The 20231-nt window shown below is 33.8% G+C and overlaps 1 protein-coding gene across 1 annotated transcript in view; it reads right to left on the bottom strand.

Annotated features, from left to right (window-relative positions):
- Naprt (nicotinate phosphoribosyltransferase) overlaps positions 1–20231 on the bottom strand; it is a 144135-nt gene that overhangs the window by 85914 nt on the left and 37990 nt on the right. The window contains 1 exon segment of the mRNA XM_069815833.1: positions 252–379. Coding sequence (XP_069671934.1) covers positions 252–379 — 128 coding nt within the window.

The following is a 20231-nucleotide window of genomic DNA, read 5'->3' as shown; positions in this document are numbered from 1 at the left end:
TAGCTGTCTCTTTTAATAACAAAGGTTATTCAGAAATGGGACAAGGATATGCAATGTGGATGAATTTCACGCAAAAACGAAGTATTAAAAAAAACTGAAGGTACTAGTATTCGTCCACAATTACAGCTACATGCTCTAGCAAAGATAAAATTCCGAAACGTATCTGCTGAGCTCTGATTGGACTACCTCGTATTTGTATACATAAAAGTACTCTAATAATATTATATGCATATTTGTGAGTAAAAACTTACCCACATAGGAATATTTGGAGGCTGATAACCCTCCATCTGGTCCCTGTGCCCGTCTCAACCCAAATTCTAAGAGAGAGATATTCTTTCCAGCAGCTAGCCTGTACCTGGCAGCATTCGTGGCCATCAAACTGTAACGAAAATAAACGAACATTTCTTATCAACTGTATACAGCCTTCTTCAGGCCTCGCCAAAATCTATTCTCCAGAACTGGACGCAGGGAAAGACATACAATGGTGACTCTTCACTCGATGGCACCTCCATCTTCAACATCTTACAATTATACACACACAATGCATTATGTATCTAACCCACTCTTCATTTCACACCCTCAGTGCATTAGTGTATCAACTCAAAATTGCTAATTAGAGAAATTGACTTCTAAGTTTCAAATAATGTAATTAAACACATCTCAGGTTACATGCTATTTCTTATGTATGATAAATAAAAGTGCCAGGTAATCTGAAATGTATTTAAATTTCATCACTTGAAACTTAGAAGTAATTTTCTCTAAACTAGCAATTTTAAGTTGATACACTAAAGCAGTGAGGGTCCGATTTCATGTCCAAGAACCCGCCTGTCCAAGCTCAGAGGTAACAGCAAAGTCTACTATATACAGTCACGAAGCTTGAGTTTTTGAGGGTGCTAGAAACAATAGACTGTGACGGTACTATTGTGCATTGCCTGTAATGAGGCGATATTAGCGATCCTAGTGGTGAGCAACTATCTATGTTTGCATATTTACCACGTATTGAGCTTCGCGACTGTATATACTAGACTGTGGTAACAGGTAGTAGACGTGCTTCGTGGCTACGCACGGGTGTGGGTTCGAACCCACCTTTTGCTGATTATCTGGATGAGTTATTTCCGAGGTTTACCCCAACTGTAGGACAAACGCCAGGTAATGTATGGCGAATATACAGTCTCACCTCGTCGTCATATATTCCATCGACGCTAGATAACAGAGTATTTGATACAACGTCGTTAAATGGCTGATTAAAAAAAAACAGAAATCCAGTTAAATAGCCATTGGTAATGGATTCACCTAACTGGTAGTATTGTAGTATTCAAATGTCAGGAATTTTCAAAGAAACGGGTCCACACTTGTGGAGTAACGGCTAGCGCATCTGGCCGCGAAACCAGGTGGCCCGGGTTCAATTCCTGGTCGGGGCAAGTTACCTGGTTGAGGTCTTTTTCCGGGATTTTCTCTCAACCCAATATGAACAAATGCTGGGTAACTTTCGGTGCTGGACCCCGGACTCATTTCACCAGCATTATCACCTTCATCTCATTCAGACGCTAAATAACCTAGATGTTGATAAAGCGTCGTAAAACAACCTACTAAAAAAATTCACAGGAACGGCAGTTTCAATTGTTGCTATGGCAACTGAAATAAACTGCAATTTTGAGTTATTCTTGAATGCGTTGATGTATTATATAAATATTCTACCAGCGCACAGTGGTCCTTTTTCTCTATCTGGCCGCGCAAAATACAAACATTGAGTATCACACGTTTTCATTCTTTATCAACTTTCCAATTACTATAATATCCAAGTATACGAGATTTGTTATAGTTACGCTTATTTGTGCAGCCCTTGTGTTGCGAAAGAAGTCAGAATTATGGCGTTTCTTATCGCATCCCCGGCCTGAAGCCGAGCTCATAATTTATGTTCAGTAATTGTGCTTAAAAACACGTGTTTTTTCGAGGATCTTCATCGGTTACTGGTGAATATGGGAGACCAAGGTATGTACTATTTCTAGTGATACGGTATTTCTAAAATCTCGCAGAACTTAGGCCTACTACTTAAAGTGAAATGTGCTTGAAAATAAAGAAATTATTGTTATTTTAACTTCTAGTTTTGAGTATCTATAGACCTGGAAAGTTAGAATTGTCAACCATTAGTCAAATTTTCTTCAGAAGACTAAAACCAATACATTTTATTCTTTATTCAACATAAAACTAGCTGCAACTTTGCATTTCTTTTCCTCAGGTTTTAGTGCTCTCAGAAGAGGTATCGCGGAACGATCTTTTTCATGGTTGGCGCCATACAGATGACAAATCAGGAAAGTGATGAATCATTTAACTATTTACAGGAAAATAACGATTTGAAAATTTACAGATAATTCTTTAAACATACTATTAAAAAGAAGCTTGTTAAATTTGCTTGCTTGTCACCGAATCCTGAGTACATTTCAGTCGCAAAAAAGAAGTGACTAGAGAGAAATTGATTTTATATGAACAGAATATAGAAAAAGCTTCCACAAGTGCATTGCCATCTAATACTGGTCGTCATTCGCACACTGCACTGAAACTTCGAAAAGAAGAAAAGCGCAACATTTGGTGCAAAATCTTAGCTCCGAAGAATTAGCGTCTGCGAGTCAAATGTATCTTCGCTCAGAAGGAAAAAGAGACATACGTGAAATCACAGGCAAAATTACAGATTTTTCTCCGAGGAAAACAAGGAAAGGAAAGTAAAGTAAAGTCATTCATTTCATCACCATAAGTAAAGAACTTTACTAAAATCAGTGTAAACGAAGCGTAGGCTCTTTACGTAAATAATAAATTAGCAAAACGATCATATACTGTGTGGGTACAATATTCAAGAAAGGTTCCGTAAAAAAAACGGGTCTTCTGGTTAATATTCCAAAAGCACCTTGCGTTAGGCCAGTCGTCGCTCCATTTCACACTGCTCAAGAAGTAAACAATGTGGAAATTGGTCAGCGAAATTAATTATGGAGAAGTGCAAGTGAATTCGTTAGCGCTCGGCTCACATATCGAACTTATAGTGCATCAGTTTGTAGTAAAACACGTTCGTAATGTCTCATTGCACTCAGAAGTGAAATGGAATATACGTTCGGTGAATATACGGACATGCTTCTGATTTACGGAGATGTTGGAAGAAATTAGAGGGCTGCTCGCCGGTTTTACGAAGAGTTCCAAACATTTGCAAGTCGCTGAATTGGTAGGAGAAGGCCTGTACTATGGCCACCACGTTCATCTGACCTCAGCATCCTAGAGTTCTTTCTGTGGGGTACGAGAAGATCCTCATGTACGAGACCCCCGTCGAGTCCGAAAAGGATCTGATCGCTAAGATTCACGCCAACATCGCATCGATTAAAGGAGTTCAGATAGTTTTCATAAGGATCCAAAACATGTTACGTCGTTGTCAATTTCGTAATGAGGTCGGTGGCCGCCACTTTGAACAGGTAATGTAGGAAATATACCTAAATGTGAAATCACATGTAAAAAAATTGTCAAAGACGTGTTAGACAAATGAAGGTCCAATATCAGAAAACTCGTAACAAATCAACATCCAAATTAAAAATAAACCAAATAAAACATGAAAACAGTCGAGCAACATGCAAAGTAGCATCGTCCCATCTAACAGGAGCGTTTTTTCGTGCGCTCTACTGGCGAAAAGAGGAATTTCCAACCATCAGTTATTAGCCAAATATGTTCCTTATAGCACCTATTTCCAACATTGTAACGTAAGTTCATTAACGCCATGTACGGAAGTATCTTTCCACACATGCGGACAGACGTTGCTACTATGTTTCACAAACAAATTCTATTAAACACGTTTTCGAAGTCACGAAGGAACTGTTTTCAGTTATTAACGTAGTATATGGAATGGAAAAAAAAAATATATTTTTGATGAGAAAACATCTATGTGACAGCTATGGGGTAAATGTTTAAGTTATATATATATATATATATATATATATATATAAGCCAGAGTGTAGTGTAATGATCGAAAGATTATTACCCTACCTCTATGCATCATGTTAATTTGTAGTCAGTGCACTCATTAGAATCAGGTATCCAACTTTGAAGCCGTTAGCCCTAAGATCTTGCAATTTATTACTGTGCATTAACTTTAAATTGTTCGGTAGAAAAAGTTTACACACACAAACGCATATATATATATATATATATATATATATATATATATATATATGAACCGTAAATAATGCTATTAATTTCATAGGGTTATTCTTTGAGATATTTCGAACAAAAAAGTTTAATCCAATTATTTTTTTCGTTTTTACTTCCTTCGAGATAAAATTTGTTTTATATGAAACATTTCACAGCATGTTTTGGGAATGTCATCGATTTAATTCCCTATATGTTCATTCAATTTAAGAGAACAGTGTATTATGATAATAAATGACTGAAAGAATTTTAGTTTTGTCCTTTAATTGTGTAGAAATCTGATCCGAACAAATGTAACTTTTCGTTCTGAAAAGGAATTTTACAATGTTACATTTATTTGGAACAGATTTCTGCACATTTAAAGGACAAAATTAAAATTCTTTCAGTCATTTATTATCATAATACACTGCTCTCTTAAATTGACTGAGCATATAGGGAATTAAATCAATGGCTTTCTCAAAACACGCTATGAAATGCTTCATATAAAACAATTTTTTTCTCGAAAAGGAAGCAAAAACGAGCAAAATTTTACTCAACTTTTTTGTTTGAAATATCTCAAAGAATAGAATAACCCCCTGAAGATAAGCGTCTTAGCCGACTGAGCTTCCCCGGTGGCTGATTTCGAATGTTTTATTAACAAATTAGTTAAAAAAAAAAGTCCTTACGTAGGTTCAACCTGTAATATGCCTACAGCCATTTTGGAAATATTGTTTACAATTATAACGAATTAAAAAAGAAAAAAAATTAGTTTGCTAATTCAAAACGAAGGAAGCAAAATGTAACTTATCCATACAAACAGAATATGGAGATTACGTAAGAGTGTTAGGTAATATTGATAAAATTAATAGACTACCTTACACACAAATTAGAAATACGGCAATATAAATGCCCAAATATCCTGAGTCCTTCGCTAACATCGCGATAATAAATACGGAGTTTTAATGTTTGTTTTTGCACATATTACGCTACAATCCGATTCTAGCGACATTTTTCTTTTAGATTCCGTAATCGCGTGAAATTCAAGGGGTAGCTGTCACACAATTGGATTTATAACGTAATGTAGACTCAATTTTATTACGATTACCACTGTAAATTCGATATTTAAACCCAAAATAAAATGTTTGCATGCCACAGCCAAACTTTCCGTAACACATTTTTCTTCAAACGAGGTCATGTCAACATATGCGCTAAAGTTGTATTGGTTACTCAATACAAACTTTCTTCTAGCCACAAAAGTTGGTGGGAGTTATATTTTGATAGCGGCTTAATGCACTAGAGTTATCGTCTCGTGTCTACTTCGTTCATAGTATGAACAGAGCTCAGAACTTTGCTACATTAAAAGAATTCGCCATTCTGTTAGAAGATTCGTCATTTGTATTCTGGGATGATAAACAGTTTCAATATTTGAATTTTTAAGGCTAAGAAAAAATTTGTATTTTTTATTATAAGAAATATACAAATATTTTGACAAAAGCTAAGGCATGTCAAACCTTGTATTTAGAAAGAAATATTTTTATAACGTCATCGATAACATTTTAAATAACATCCTATAGTTTTTTTTTTTTTACTAGTTGTTAACTTGTTAACTCTCCAGCATCTATTAGTGCTTTCTGGTTCTGCTAATTGATGGTGTTACATATAATTGTAACGTTGAAACTTGTATTTAGGAATCTGCCCAGTGATTTTTTTTTACATTGATTAATTCAGTGGTTCCCAACTTTTTTTGACTGACGACACACTTTACCGAACGTCCACGATATCGCGACACACTTGTTTGTTTTTTATTAGCCTAGTAATAATACTAATATAATAATAACAACCAGTCACAATGACTTTGAAAACGGCAGTTCTAAATGTTTCTTTAGTTTATTAGACACCATCGACTGATTTGACAAAACATTTCCGCATATAAGACAAGACACTCGGGATTTTGTTTATATTCGTCTCCACGCCACGTAAAATCATATTGCAATTAGTATTCACCGCTATATTTACGAAACGCAGTACGTTTTTGTGAACTCTGAGGGAATTTTCGCTCATATCATTTGAATTAGCACTGCTGTCATCTAACCCAGAACTCGATTCAGACTGTCCTTTTCGAATTCAAAATTTGTCCATGATAAAATCTAAATAGTGCGGCTATTTTATCAAAAGTGCTTTATCACCCGCTCACAGTACTATGTACTGAAACTGACCTATATATTCTGACGATTCTGAATTCTGTTTATTACTAAGTGGGAATAGTAAACGAATTACTAAGCATTGTTGCAGGTTTTTTTTTTTTTTTTTTTTTTTGGCAATTCATTTTTAATTTTCAGAGAAGTCTATATTGTATCTTAAAAGTATTTATTTCAGTCACTGACTTCACAGCATATGTTTAAGGTGCTACACCTTTACATTACATATTTAAAAGACGTATGAACGTTTTCGTTGGTTTACGCCAACATCATCAGATACGAGGTACATTTCAGCAATATCAATGTTCTCTACATAATATCTACAAATACAAAACATACTTAGTGGCATGCAAAATGAGACATATTAAAAACCAACATTGCTGTGATACACATTGACATTCTATATGACTGCCTTGATTGTCACTTACTTGTCAAACAACCCAACGTATAATACATTGGCATTTATAAAACCATATAAACTTGAAAAAAAAAATATTCAAATAATTACGTGACACAAACCATGATACATGCGTTTCTGAATGGTGGAAATATATATATTATTGTGAAACAGAAATAAAATATAATAAATGTAATTACTGTAAATTTTGCAACTCTTCACATTCATAATTTTTATCTTAGTTTTATATTTTATTATTTTTACCACTTTTAAATCATGTCATTTTATTATCTCATATGTGAAGACTTGCATTTATTTATATATATATATATATATATATATATATATATATATATGTAAATCAATATTTTTGTAATCTATACGTGTATTTTAAGTAAGTGACAATCAAGGCAGTCATATAGAATGTCAATGTGTATCACAGCAATGTTGGTTTTTAATATGTCTCATTTTGCATGCCACTAAGTATGTTTTGTATTTGTAGATATTATGTAGAGAACATTGATATTGCTGAAATGTACCTCGTATCTGATGATGTTGGCGTAAACCAACGAAAACGTTCATACGTCTTTTAAATATGTAATGTAAAGGTGTAGCACCTTAAACATATGCTGTAAAGTCAGTGACTGAAATAAATACTTTTAAGATTGTTGCAGGTGTTCATTTTCATTCGAATTATCGCCAGGCAGAAAAATTGAACTCAACATTGTTGCAGGTCTTCACATTTCTTTGGTAAAGTCTGTCTCAAAATAAAATGTACCATATCAAAGACTTCGTTTTAAATAAAAAAAAAATGCATTGCAAAGAGACTTTCTGGATGGCATAAAATTTATTTTTCAATTTCAAAATTTCGCGACACACTCCATGGAACTGCGCGACACACCGGTTGGGAACCCCTGGATTAATTAATAACGCGGCACATTCGCCAACACACACTCACATTCATACAAATTTCCAGACTCTAGACATCCAGGGAACTTCCCTTCTTCAAGAAAAATTCCTCGAGAGTAGACCCTGGGAATCGAACCCGGGGCCTCGAGATATGCAAGCTAACATTCTGCACATCAGATTACGGAATCTGTATATTATTTTTATATAACATCTGAAACAGCACTCATTTATTCAATACTTATTTGTTTTATACAGAAGTACCATGGTAATGGTTACTATGGCAACTATTTTATTGTCGAGCTAAAAGGAACTAAGTCAAAATATGCAGTTTTGGGTTATGCAACAATTTGAACGGATGTCATGCGAATCGAACGGTGGAAGAAGGAACTAAGACTTTTAAATATTCTTTTGTATTCTATAACATAAAAACATATACCCTTGTGTTATTAGTGGAATGTTTTTTGCTTCCCCTGAAAAGTTGTGAAAAGTGACTTAGTTCCTTTTAGCTCCGACTGATTCAATTATTTTCTTCGTCCTTGTATTGTGAAAGCAGTTTACTGACTATTACGCTTTCACTGCGTCATACCATTTTTGAGTAATAAAATGGTACGGAACGACGTGTTTCCACCAATAATGGTTGCTTATCCTATAATTTTTATCACCTCTATAGCATTTGTTTCTTTGTTTGCCAAAATTGTATTTTAAAATGATTCATGTTTATTTCATCACCCTTAATTAAAACTTTTCCATCATTTATCTTGTTTAAATTATTTAGGTTATGTTATAGCTTTTGCTGTATGAGAACATGATTAGTCACGTATTAGATATTGTTAATATACACCGTGTTCCGCTTAGAGGAATCGAGAAATAAATGCTCATCATTTAAAATCAGATGAAGATATTGTTGTAATTTACATCTGACAAGATGCAGAAACTGTCCAAGTTTATACAACAATGGTCTAGAAACAGCCGCATGTTCATGCGCATGCGCACCAATGTTTAACGCGGAAACAAGTCTGGCGCCATTCAGTAGAACATTCCGTCATGGGACCGTTCTTCATCGAGACAAATCACAGGGAATGTGTATCTGGACATATTGTAGTACTTCTACTGTTGACAAACTCCCTCCATGATTGGTTTTTGAGCAACATGAGGCTCCACTCCATTACTATGAAGCAGTGCGTGACTTTTTTGATGCAAACTTTCCCGATAGGTTGATCGGAAGAGACAATCCCTTGCCTGGCCACCTAGGTCACCCGACCTGACTCCATTGACATTTTTTCTTGTGAAGGGTGTTGTGTACCAACGTGGTAGAGTTGCAACACATTGCAAATGAGCTACGTTAGTCACTCCACAATGCTACAGAACACTTGTCAAGAAGTTGAGTACAGTTTAGATGTCTGCACAGTAACTCGAGGCATACAGATCGACTTGTATTGATCATTCTACAAAACTCTGAGAGTTTTTACATCAAGTTATGTTATAAAACCATTATTTATACTTGAAATTAACACTTATTTCTCGATCCCTCTGAAAGGAACACGATGTACATGGTATTTAAAAAGCCAGTTTAAACATTAAACCGCTATAAATATTATAATATTAGAGGCAGGGAAAAAACAAAAATCTCAGTGTTGAGCAAACAACGGGGTTTGCAAAACATTGGAAAGGTATCCGCCGTTCTATTGTTCAACGTACAGCATTCTATCTGCGACACTATGCACAGCATTTTACAGATACTGTCTTGGAATATTGGCAATTTCTTGCGAGATGGCATCTGTCAGTTGCAGTAGGGTTGTTGGATGTGTCAGGAAAACTCGTTCTTTAAGGTAACCCCACAACCAAAAGCCGGCCGGATTGAAATCTGGAGATCGTGGAGGCCACATTGTTGGAAAGTGCCTACTGATGACACGATCGCCAAACATCTGCGTAATCAATTGTTTTGCAGGAATAAAGATGTAGGGTGGAGCGCCATCTTGCATGAAGATTATGTTTTCCATTTCGTAATTTCTCAGTCTAAGGATGACGAAGTTCTGTAACATGCTGTAGTAGCGCTATCCGTTTACTGTAACAATCTGTCTTATTTCATTATTGTCCACACCTGTCAAGTATTGGTTAGCGGGTCTGCCCAGGAAACCATGTGGCTCGGGTTCGATTTCCGGTCGGGGCAAGTTACCTGGTTGAGGTTTTTCCCTTAACCCAATATAAGCAAATGCTGGGTAACTTTAGGTGTTGGACCTCGGACTCATTTCACCGGCATTATCACCTTCATCTCATTCAAACGTTAAATAATCTAAGATGTTAATAAAGCGTCGTAAAATAACCTACTAAAAATTAATGGTGGAGTTAACACGCGTCATTGAGGTTCGTTTTCCGACCAAAGTCATCAGTAGGCACTTTCCAACAATGTGGCCTACGCGATCTCCAGATTTCAATCCGGCCGACCTTTGGTTCTGGGGCTACCTTAAAGAACGAGTTTTCCTAACAACCAACAACCCTACTACAACTGAAAGATGCCATCTCCCAAGAAATTACCAATATTCCAAGACATTATCTGCAAAATGCTGTGCACGGTGTCGTAGACAGAATGCTGTACGTTGAACAAGAGAACGGCGGACATCTTCCCAATGTTTTTTAAACCCCGTTGTTTGACCAACAAAGTGATATTTTTGTTTTATCCCTATCTCAAATATTATAATATTTATAGCGGTTTAATGTTTGAACTGACTTTTGAAATACCCTATATATTGATAACTGAAGTGGAATGCAACTGTTTTAATAAAAACGAAACTGAATCAACAAAGCCTTCTTGACTAGTATCGTCCACAGATTTCAATAAAAATTGTATAGTTAGCGCAACTGGTAACAAGAGAACAGCTCATCATAACACAATACTGCCGTCTAGCGGAATATCTGTAATAACGAGATGGTATAGTAATATATTTTAAAGACAGTTTAGTAAGTCAATTAATATTTTATTGTATTAGAGTAATTTATTTCTTTTAATCTTTACATAATTTCTTCTAATCGTGTAATATTCAATTAAATCCCACTCAAGTTTTGATTTTCTCAACAGTAATCTCACTAGAGGTTTTGATTTATCTAGAGAAAATCAAAACTCGAGTGGGATTTAATTGACTATTACACGATTAGAAGAAAGTATATAAAGATTATAAGCAGGGAACGGATTTATATGGACTAAAAATATATGAAATATGTAAATATATATGTAGTTATTTTTACCAAAATATGGAATTAAATATGGATTTTTACCAAAATATGGAATTAAATATGGACTTAAAATTATAAAAAAATGACTATGTACGTTAAATATTGGTACATTTTAATCAAACTAAACAAAAAATATAATGGACGTACCTTATCTTCCAATGTAGTTTCAACAAAACACAATTTTTATTGTCTGTTACCATAACAATAGGTTACAAACATTTCTTTCAAGTGCTGAAAAGTGAATCTTCTTCTATTGTCTCTGAGGATAGATTTATACTGACTAAAAGAGCGTTCGACGTCACAAGAAGTAACTGGTACATAATTCAATTTCACAATGTCTGCTGGGGATAAGTCCAAGTTAATCTTCACTGTTGATTCACCACTCATCACAGCAACAACCTTTTGTAGTTCTTCATATCCAGGGTTTTTTGAAAGTACAGTGTCCACCTTAGCTCTTACTGCATCTGCAACTTTACCTCTACCACGATTCAGTTGTTCCACAGTACTATTTATAATTTCAAAACTTTCAGATAGTGAAAGGTGCCTATTTTGGAGACTTTTGAGCGTTTTTATGATGCATGAAAATGTATGCTGAATGTGAGCTAAGTCATTCTTCACACTTATGTCACAGGTAACTGTTTTCGCAGTATCAATTGAGACTGCATCTTCAGAGTCCAATGCAAGGAGAACATTGTTAATAGAGTCTATATGTTCGGCATAATATTCAACTGCTTCTAGCCATGTACCCCATCTAGTTAAAATTGGCTTTGGTGGCAATGGAATTTCAGGGTACATTTCTTTCAACACGTTAACTCTACTGGGAGCTTTGAGAAATACTTTTTTCACTGATGAAATCAACAAATCTACTTTAGGGAAATTGTCTCTGACCACTTCTGCCACACGATGAAATGCATGCGCCACACAAGTAAAATGAGTCAATTTAGGATATACAACAGATAATGCTTGTCCAGCTTTGACCATATAAGGGGCAGCATCGCTAATAAAGAATAACACATTATCGTACATAATACCCTTTGGCCACAGGATACCCATAGCTTCGTTGAACAGTTTAACTATAGTTTTGTTATTGCACTTTTCTAGAACATCACAATGTAAAAGAATTCGTTCAGAATATTGTTCACTTAACAAACCGATAACTACATTACCAACAAGTCTACCTTCTTTGTCGGGAGTCTCATCAATGGAAACCCAAATTGAACTATCTTTAATTTCATCTCTTATCTTCTGTATTGTCTCATCGTAGATGGATGGAGCATACGTCTTCCTAAGTGTTGACTCATCCGGGATTGTATGTTGAGTATATTTTTCAAGGAATTCCCTGAAGACCTTATTCTTTAGTTTGTAGAGAGGAATATCAGCAGAGATGAGAGAACGGCACAGGTCGATGTTAAACTCAGATCTTACATTCGATGTTGTTGGTTGTGTTAAAAACAATTGTCTCTGCTTGGAATTTAGTTGTTTGTTGGCCTGATGTTTACTAGTTGTAATGTGTTGTTGCACCAGGAACTTTTGTGTAGATGATACTGCACACTGACACAAATTACAAAATAATATTTTATTGTCAGTTGATAAACCATCTTCTTTAAATTCTGAAATGTAACTTGTTAGTTTTGATTTTAAATTGACTGAATGACGTACTTTTGGCATATTTACCGTCTTTATAGTATGATTTACAAAACTGAACCTATGTGTACTCTGACTGGCATTTAACTGTTGAGCTGCACAACTGAAGTCTGTTAAAAATTTTAAATTAAATTAATACAGTTTTGTAACTTACTTTCCCATTGTTGATAGGACTGCTAATTTTCAAATAACTCTGATGTTAAAGGGATTACTGAACATGTGTTTAAATCTCTATTGTTGAAATGTATTTTTAAAAGTTAATGGAATTTTGTTTTGTTTTATTGTTAAACCTAATATAATATGGACTGTTTTATATGAAATATGGAAAATATATGGAAATTAACGAAAATATGTACTAAACTCTAAAATATGGAAAAATATGGAAAATAAAAGTAGGATTTTTCAACCCTACACATTGTGAAACATAAAGATAATGCAAAATATAAATTATATTAGCTTTATAAGTAAATATGTATTTACATATAAATCCTTTCCCTGATTATAAGTAACAAAGTACTCCAATACAATACAATATTAATTGACTTACGAAAATAAACCCGTCTTCAAATGTATTATTGCACCATTACGCTAGATGGCACTTGTGCCAACTATGGAATCTTCATTGAACTCTGTAGACGGTTACTAGTCAAGAAAGCTTTGTTGAATCAGTTTCATTTTTATTAAGACAGTTGCATTCCACTTCAATTATCCGAATCCCAGTAATCAACGTCACTTGACAGATGATTTTCAATAAATCTTAATATTAAACAATCTCTGATACGTGACTATCCATAATATCATATAGCAGAAGCTATAAAATAACCTAACTAATATACACAAGTGTTAGAAAAGTTTTAATTAACGAGGACGACATAAAAAATAAACGAATAATTTTAAAAGGAATAATTATTGAATGTACAATTTTCAAATTTGAATGTGGTTGGTGGTTCAATTGATATTATATTGGACGTGTGCGTAATAGAAGTGGAACTCGTTGATTTAGGCCTACATGGTGTATTCAACTTATTCAGGATTTCAGAATGAATAATTTTAAAAGGAATAATTATTAAATGTACAATTTTCAAATTTGAATGTGGTTGGTGGTTCAATTGATGTTATATTGGACGTGTGCGTAATAGAAGTGGAACTCGTTGATTTAGGCCTACATGGTGTATTCAACCTATTCAGGATTTCCGAATGGTGCTCTTCATTTATTTGTAAATCGGATTTCAGAAGATGCATAGGTATGATCAGAGATTTTTATTAATTCTTGTTCTTGAATGCCAATGCGAGTCAAATTTGAAACTGCTGTGCATCGACTGGAGTGATTTGTAATTATATATATATATATATATATATATATATATATATACTTTTTTTTTTTTTTTTTTTTTTTTGACGTCCAGACCAGCGCAGTTTCAAATGTTGGCAAACAAAGAAACAAATGCCAGGGACGCGATAAAATTAAACAAATGCTAGGGACGCGATAAAATTAAACAAATGCTAGGGACGCGATAAAATTGTGCGATAAGCAGCCATGATTGGTCGAAATACGTCCTTTCGTACCGTTTTATTGGTCAAAAGTAGTATGACGTAGTAAGAGTGTAATAGTCTAGATAAATCAAAACCTCTAGTGAGAATACTGTAGATAAAATCAACATAAAACAGGATGTTTTCAATATAAAGTGAGAGAACTGAGAGAGATACGCACAATTTTTAACGAAAGCTTGCCCAAATCGACTACCCATTCTCAACCTACTGTGAATAAAACAGAAGCAAAATTCAGATAACATGAAGTGGAACTTTTCAAAGTCGTGCTCCATTACCTCCTACAAGGTTTGGACTTCATAAGGCTGATATTTAGTACAGTGCAATATTCTCCAGGCTGTTGCTTTCGAGATATCTAATGCACAGTAGATTCCACTTCAAGGAGAGAAGAATGTATCGAAACATCAAATTTCAAATCGTTGTCAGTGGACTTTACTAGATCTTGTCATATCTCTGACATGTCCATTTTTCTTAATTTCATCTCTATTCTACTCACATTTGACTGAGAAATAGAAAGCCGATTTGAAGTTCCAAACCTTTCCGTTCGAATAAGTCCATTTGGATTCACTAACAATTCTACAATTTCTGACTCATATGATTTGCGTGATGATTCCATTTGGTATCCTCAGAAGTAGTTTAGTTCTTTACTAACAGAGTGCAGCACCCACCAGTTCCTTGGCCAACTGTTACTAGGAAGAGGATTTTTTTTTTAGATGCAAAGAAAAACTTGTCCACCCACAAAAAGAAACTCAGATCAGAAAGGGTTAAAAAGTATGCATATGTCTTCTTGCGTATGCCTTCCGTCGCCAAATTCTACCATCAGGATCTCAATTCTCAAGTTTTCTGTTAAGAACATCTTGTTTTGTGTTAAATTCAACAATAAAACTGCTTTTATACCCCCAGGAACTAATAAAATGTATCAACAATAAAACAGTTATCATTGTAGCAATAACTGTAGTCCTCCCGTATAAAACAAACTAAAAAGTTCTCAATGACGTCATAACTCGCAAAATATTTGTAAAAATATTCTCTTTAAGATTATATTCGTAATCATCGTAATCTCGCACAATATTCGTAAAAATATCCTCTTTCAGACGATATTAAAAACTATAGGATGCAATTTTAAAATGTTCTTGATGACGTCGTAACTAGCACAATTTTCGTAAAAAATATTCTTTCAGACAATATTAAAAACTATAGGATGCAATTTTAAATGTTCTTGATGACGTCGTAACTCGCACAATTTTCGTAAAAATATTCTTTCAGACAATACTAAAAACTATAGGGTGTAATTTTAAAATGTTCTCGATGACGTAACTCGCACAATTTTCGTAAAACTATTCTTTCAGACAATATCAAAAACTATAGGATGTAATTTTAAAATGTTCTCGATGACGTCGTAACTCGCACAATTTTCGTAAAAATATTCTTTCAGACAATATTAAAAACTATAGGATGTAATTTTAAAATGTTCTCGATGACGTCGTAACTCGCACAATTTTCGTAAAAATATTCTTTCAGACAATATTAAAAACTATAGGGTGTAATTTTAAAATGTTCTCGATAACGTCGTAACTCGCACAATTTTCGTAAAAATATTCTTTCAGACAATATTAAAAACTATAGGATGTAATTTTAAAATGTTCTCGATGACGTCGTAACTCGCACAATTTTCGTAAAAATATTCTTTCAGACAATATTAAAAACTATAGGGTGTAATTTTAAAATGTTCTCGATGACGTAACTCGCACAATTTTCGTAAAAATATTCTTTCAGACAATATTAAAAACTATAGGGTGTAATTTTAAAATGTTCTCGATGACGTCGTAACTCGCACAATTTTCGTAAAAATATTCTTTCAGACAATATTAAAAACTATAGGGTGTAATTTTAAAATGTTCTCGATGACGTCGTAACTCGCACAATTTTCGTAAAAATATTCTTTCAGACAATATTAAAAACTATAGGATGTAATTTTAAAATGTTCTCGATGACGTCGTAACTCGCACAATTTTCGTAAAAATATTCTTTCAGACAATATTAAAAACTATAGGGTGTAATTTTAAAATGTTCTCGATAACGTCGTAACTCGCACAATTTTCGTAAAAATATTCTTTCAGACAATATTAAAAACTATAGGGTGTAATTTTAAAATGTTCTCGATGACGTCGTAACTCGCACAATTTTCGTAAAAATATTCTTTCAGACAATATTAAAAACTATAGGGTGTAATTTTAAAATGTTCTCGATGACGTAACTCGCACAATTTTCGTAAAAATATTCTTTCAGACAATATTAAAAACTATAGGGTGTAATTTTAAAATGTTCTCGATGACGTCGTAACTCGCACAATTTTCGTAAAAATATTCTTTCAGACAATATTAAAAACTATAGGGTGTAATTTTAAAATGTTCTCGATGACGTCGTAACTCGCACAATTTTCGTAAAAATATTCTTTCAGACAATATTAAAAACTATAGGGTGTAATTTTAAAATGTTCTCGATGACGTCGTAACTCGCACAATTTTCGTAAAAATATTCTTTCAGACAATATTAAAAACTATAGGGTGTAATTTTAAAATGTTCTCGATGACGTCGTAACTCGCACAATTTTCGTAAAAATATTCTTTCAGACAATATTAAAAACTATAGGGTGTAAATGTTCTCGATGACGTAACTCGCACAATTTTCGTAAAAATATTCTTTCAGACAATATTAAAAACTATAGGCTGTAATTTTAAAATGTTCTCGATGACGTCGTAACTCGCACAATTTTCGTAAAAATATTCTTTCAGACAATATTAAAAACTATAGGATGTAATTTTAAAATGTTCTCGATGACGTCGTAACTCGCACAATTTTCGTAAAAATATTCTTTCAGAAAATATTAAAAACTATAGGGTGTAATTTTAAAATGTTCTCGATGACGTCGTAACTCGCACAATTTTCGTAAAAATATTCTTTCAGACAATATTAAAAACTATAGGATGTAATTTTAAAATGTTCTCGATGACGTCGTAACTCGCACAATTTTCGTAAAAATATTCTTTCAGACAATATTAAAAACTATAGGATGTAATTTTAAAATGTTCTCGATGACGTCGTAACTCGCACAATTTTCGTAAAAATATTCTTTCAGACAATATTAAAAACTATAGGGTGTAATTTTAAAATGTTCTCGATGCCGTCGTAACTCGCACAATTTTCGTAAAAATATTCTTTCAGACAATATTAAAAACTATAGGATGTAATTTTAAAATGTTCTCGATGACGTCGTAACTCGCACAATTTTCGTAAAAATATTCTTTCAGACAATATTAAAAACTATAGGGTGTAATTTTAAAATGTTCTCGATGACGTCGTAACTCGCACAATTTTCGTAAAAATATTCTCTTTCAGACAATATTAAAAACTATAAGGTATCATTTTAAAATGTTCTCGATGACTTCGTGACTTGCACAATTTTTGTAAAACTATCCTTTTTCAGACGATATTAACAAACTATAGGGTGTCATTTAAAAAATGTTCTCGATAGCATCGCGTAACTCGCACAATATTCGTAAAAATATCCTCTTTCAGACGATATTAAATAACTATAGGATGTCATTTAAAAATGTTCTCGATGACGTCATAATTCGCACAACTGTTGCAAATAGGCCTATATTTTGTTTTCATAAATATCTCCTTTTAAATATAAAGTTTGACGTGTCTGAGTTTTTCCGCCAAAATCCCCTCATTCAATTTTAATTTAAATTATGAGCCAGTTTTGAAAATCCCTGTATTATAATACTCGTACTATACACTTCGTTAATGGCTGGCTGCCTTGTTTTACCCACAATACTCGTACTGTACTATCTGCATTGCAGTTGATAAAGCAGCCAGAAGTAAGCGGGTTATTTAAGACAGTATCGCTCACAGTAAGATCACAATACTTACTAAATATGCAAATATAAACAGTTGAAATATGCATCCATAGATAGTTGCTCACCACCAGGATCGCTACTATCGCCTCATCACAGACTCTTTCCCTAGCAGACCATAAAATGTATTGTACTTTCGATATCGTGTTCTTTTGAAAAAATTAATACCTTCCTTCCACTATTGAAATATGAAATACATAAGCTTTATATATTATTTTCATAAAATATATATTATATTCTATAAACTCACCTTCCTGGATCTTTCGGAAGAAGGATAACTTTAACCTATTTTTCTTACAATTTATAGTACTACAAACGTCTCCTTGCCCCATATTATTATTCAAATTATTGTATTTTAGCCATTTACATTTATTACAACCGATAACGAACATTTCACAGTTTACATAGCCTTTCACAAAAATGCGAAATACGGCACAGTCAATGCCTTTTCGATCTAGACCAGGCCGTAATGTTTGTTCGGGTTTTCTATTTCGTGTATGGAGCTCAGTGAAGTATTATATTATAACTTTATTGCTTATCATTGCTAAGCTTTATTTAGTGTAATGTGTCCATAAGTTCCGTTTACTTCTTGTTGCATAACATGTTGCAGAAATAATTACAAAACTGTGTTATTTTAATATGAAGAGAATTTTACATGTTAACATAATCTGTTCGCGTCAATATTTCAAGTTTAGAATGGAAGCTATTTTGAGATTTAATAAAAAAGAATTTATATTGTGATTTCAATTTAGCACATCTACCTTCCTTAATTTTAGACAAAACATTTAATATACCACTCCTATGAAATTAGTGTACGTACAATTGTGTTACTTCATCTCTTAAGTAGTAGATAAATACAATAATTCAGTACTCAATTTCAGTATTAAAATACACACAAATTGAATATCCGGGGTATCATACATGAAATTATGCTTAATAATAATGTATGATCGCGAATTTAGGAATGTAAGCTAAATATAGTAAACATAACCTACAATTTTCATGTGAATGGCAAGGCATTGGAGATCACTAAATTTAGACAGAAAGGGGCAACTGATACAGTAAACATAAGCTATAATTTCAACATATCTAAATATCTGTGCGGTGCAATTGAACATTATTGAATCGTGCATACATGAATGTACAAGAATTTCGCAATATTTAATCGAAATAAAGGTATTACACATACGAACAACGTAATTTTCACACCATAAATAATATTACATCTTAACTCACAAGTAAATTATGTCTGAAGTGTCTCATAATCATTGTTTTAAATTTTATTAATGGAATTACACTACATTTTAGAGAAATATATGTTACTGTTTATGCATTCCAACTAATTTATATGGTTGAAACGCCGCCCTTCGTGATCGGGTTAAGCGAGTTACATGGTCTGCCTTACGGCCTGTATTAGATCACGATGGCTGTGGCACAGTCTATTGTTCCTAGTACTCACAGCGCTCCAAGCGGCTAGCAACTATCGCGAGATTTGCAAAAAATCATCCCAAGCTTCGTGACTGTACAGTATATACAGGATTGGGCAGATAAAACCGGCCCCATCTCATTTCATATGATTTGAAAAATAAATTATGTAGGGTATTGATTTCTTTTCTTTCTTTTTTCTTGAAAATGTAATTATGTTGGCTATACTGTATCTTCCGCGTGTTCTGTGTCATTGTTGTTGCGCCATTGTTGCTTATAACCTCTTCTGGTTGCTGTTTAAAAGTCAGACGTTCTAAACACATGTAAAGAGCTGTTTTTTAAATAAGCATGACTTATTCAATGCCAGAGCGAATATTCATTGTGGAGGCGTACGTACAGACCAGCTCTATTAAGGAAACACAACAATTATTCAGAGACAAATATCCGCTTCGCTCAGTACCAGCGAAAAGCAGCATTCAAGATTTGGTGCGAAAATGGCGTACGACTGGATCCATCAAAAATTTAACAAGGAACAGAACTCCTTCTGTCCGGACTCCTCAACTTACGGCGCGAATTAATGAATTTATGACTAGGAGTCCTCGAAAGTCTACCACAAGGTTGGCTCAACAGGATCATGTGAGTAGGAGAACTTGCGGACTGCATCCGCAGTATCACCCATGAGGAATTGCCACGTGTTTTCATGAACCTGTTAAAACGTGCACAGAAGTGTCTAGATGCAGATGGAGGGCACTTCCAACATTTATTATGAAGGTAAATGCATTTTATTTTCATTCCATT

This window comes from Periplaneta americana, chromosome 2 (assembly GCF_040183065.1).
Source record: "Periplaneta americana isolate PAMFEO1 chromosome 2, P.americana_PAMFEO1_priV1, whole genome shotgun sequence".
Lineage (NCBI taxonomy): Eukaryota > Metazoa > Arthropoda > Insecta > Blattodea > Blattidae > Periplaneta > Periplaneta americana.
Note: the sequence above shows the minus strand (reverse complement) of the source record. Positions and strands in the feature narration are given on the sequence as shown.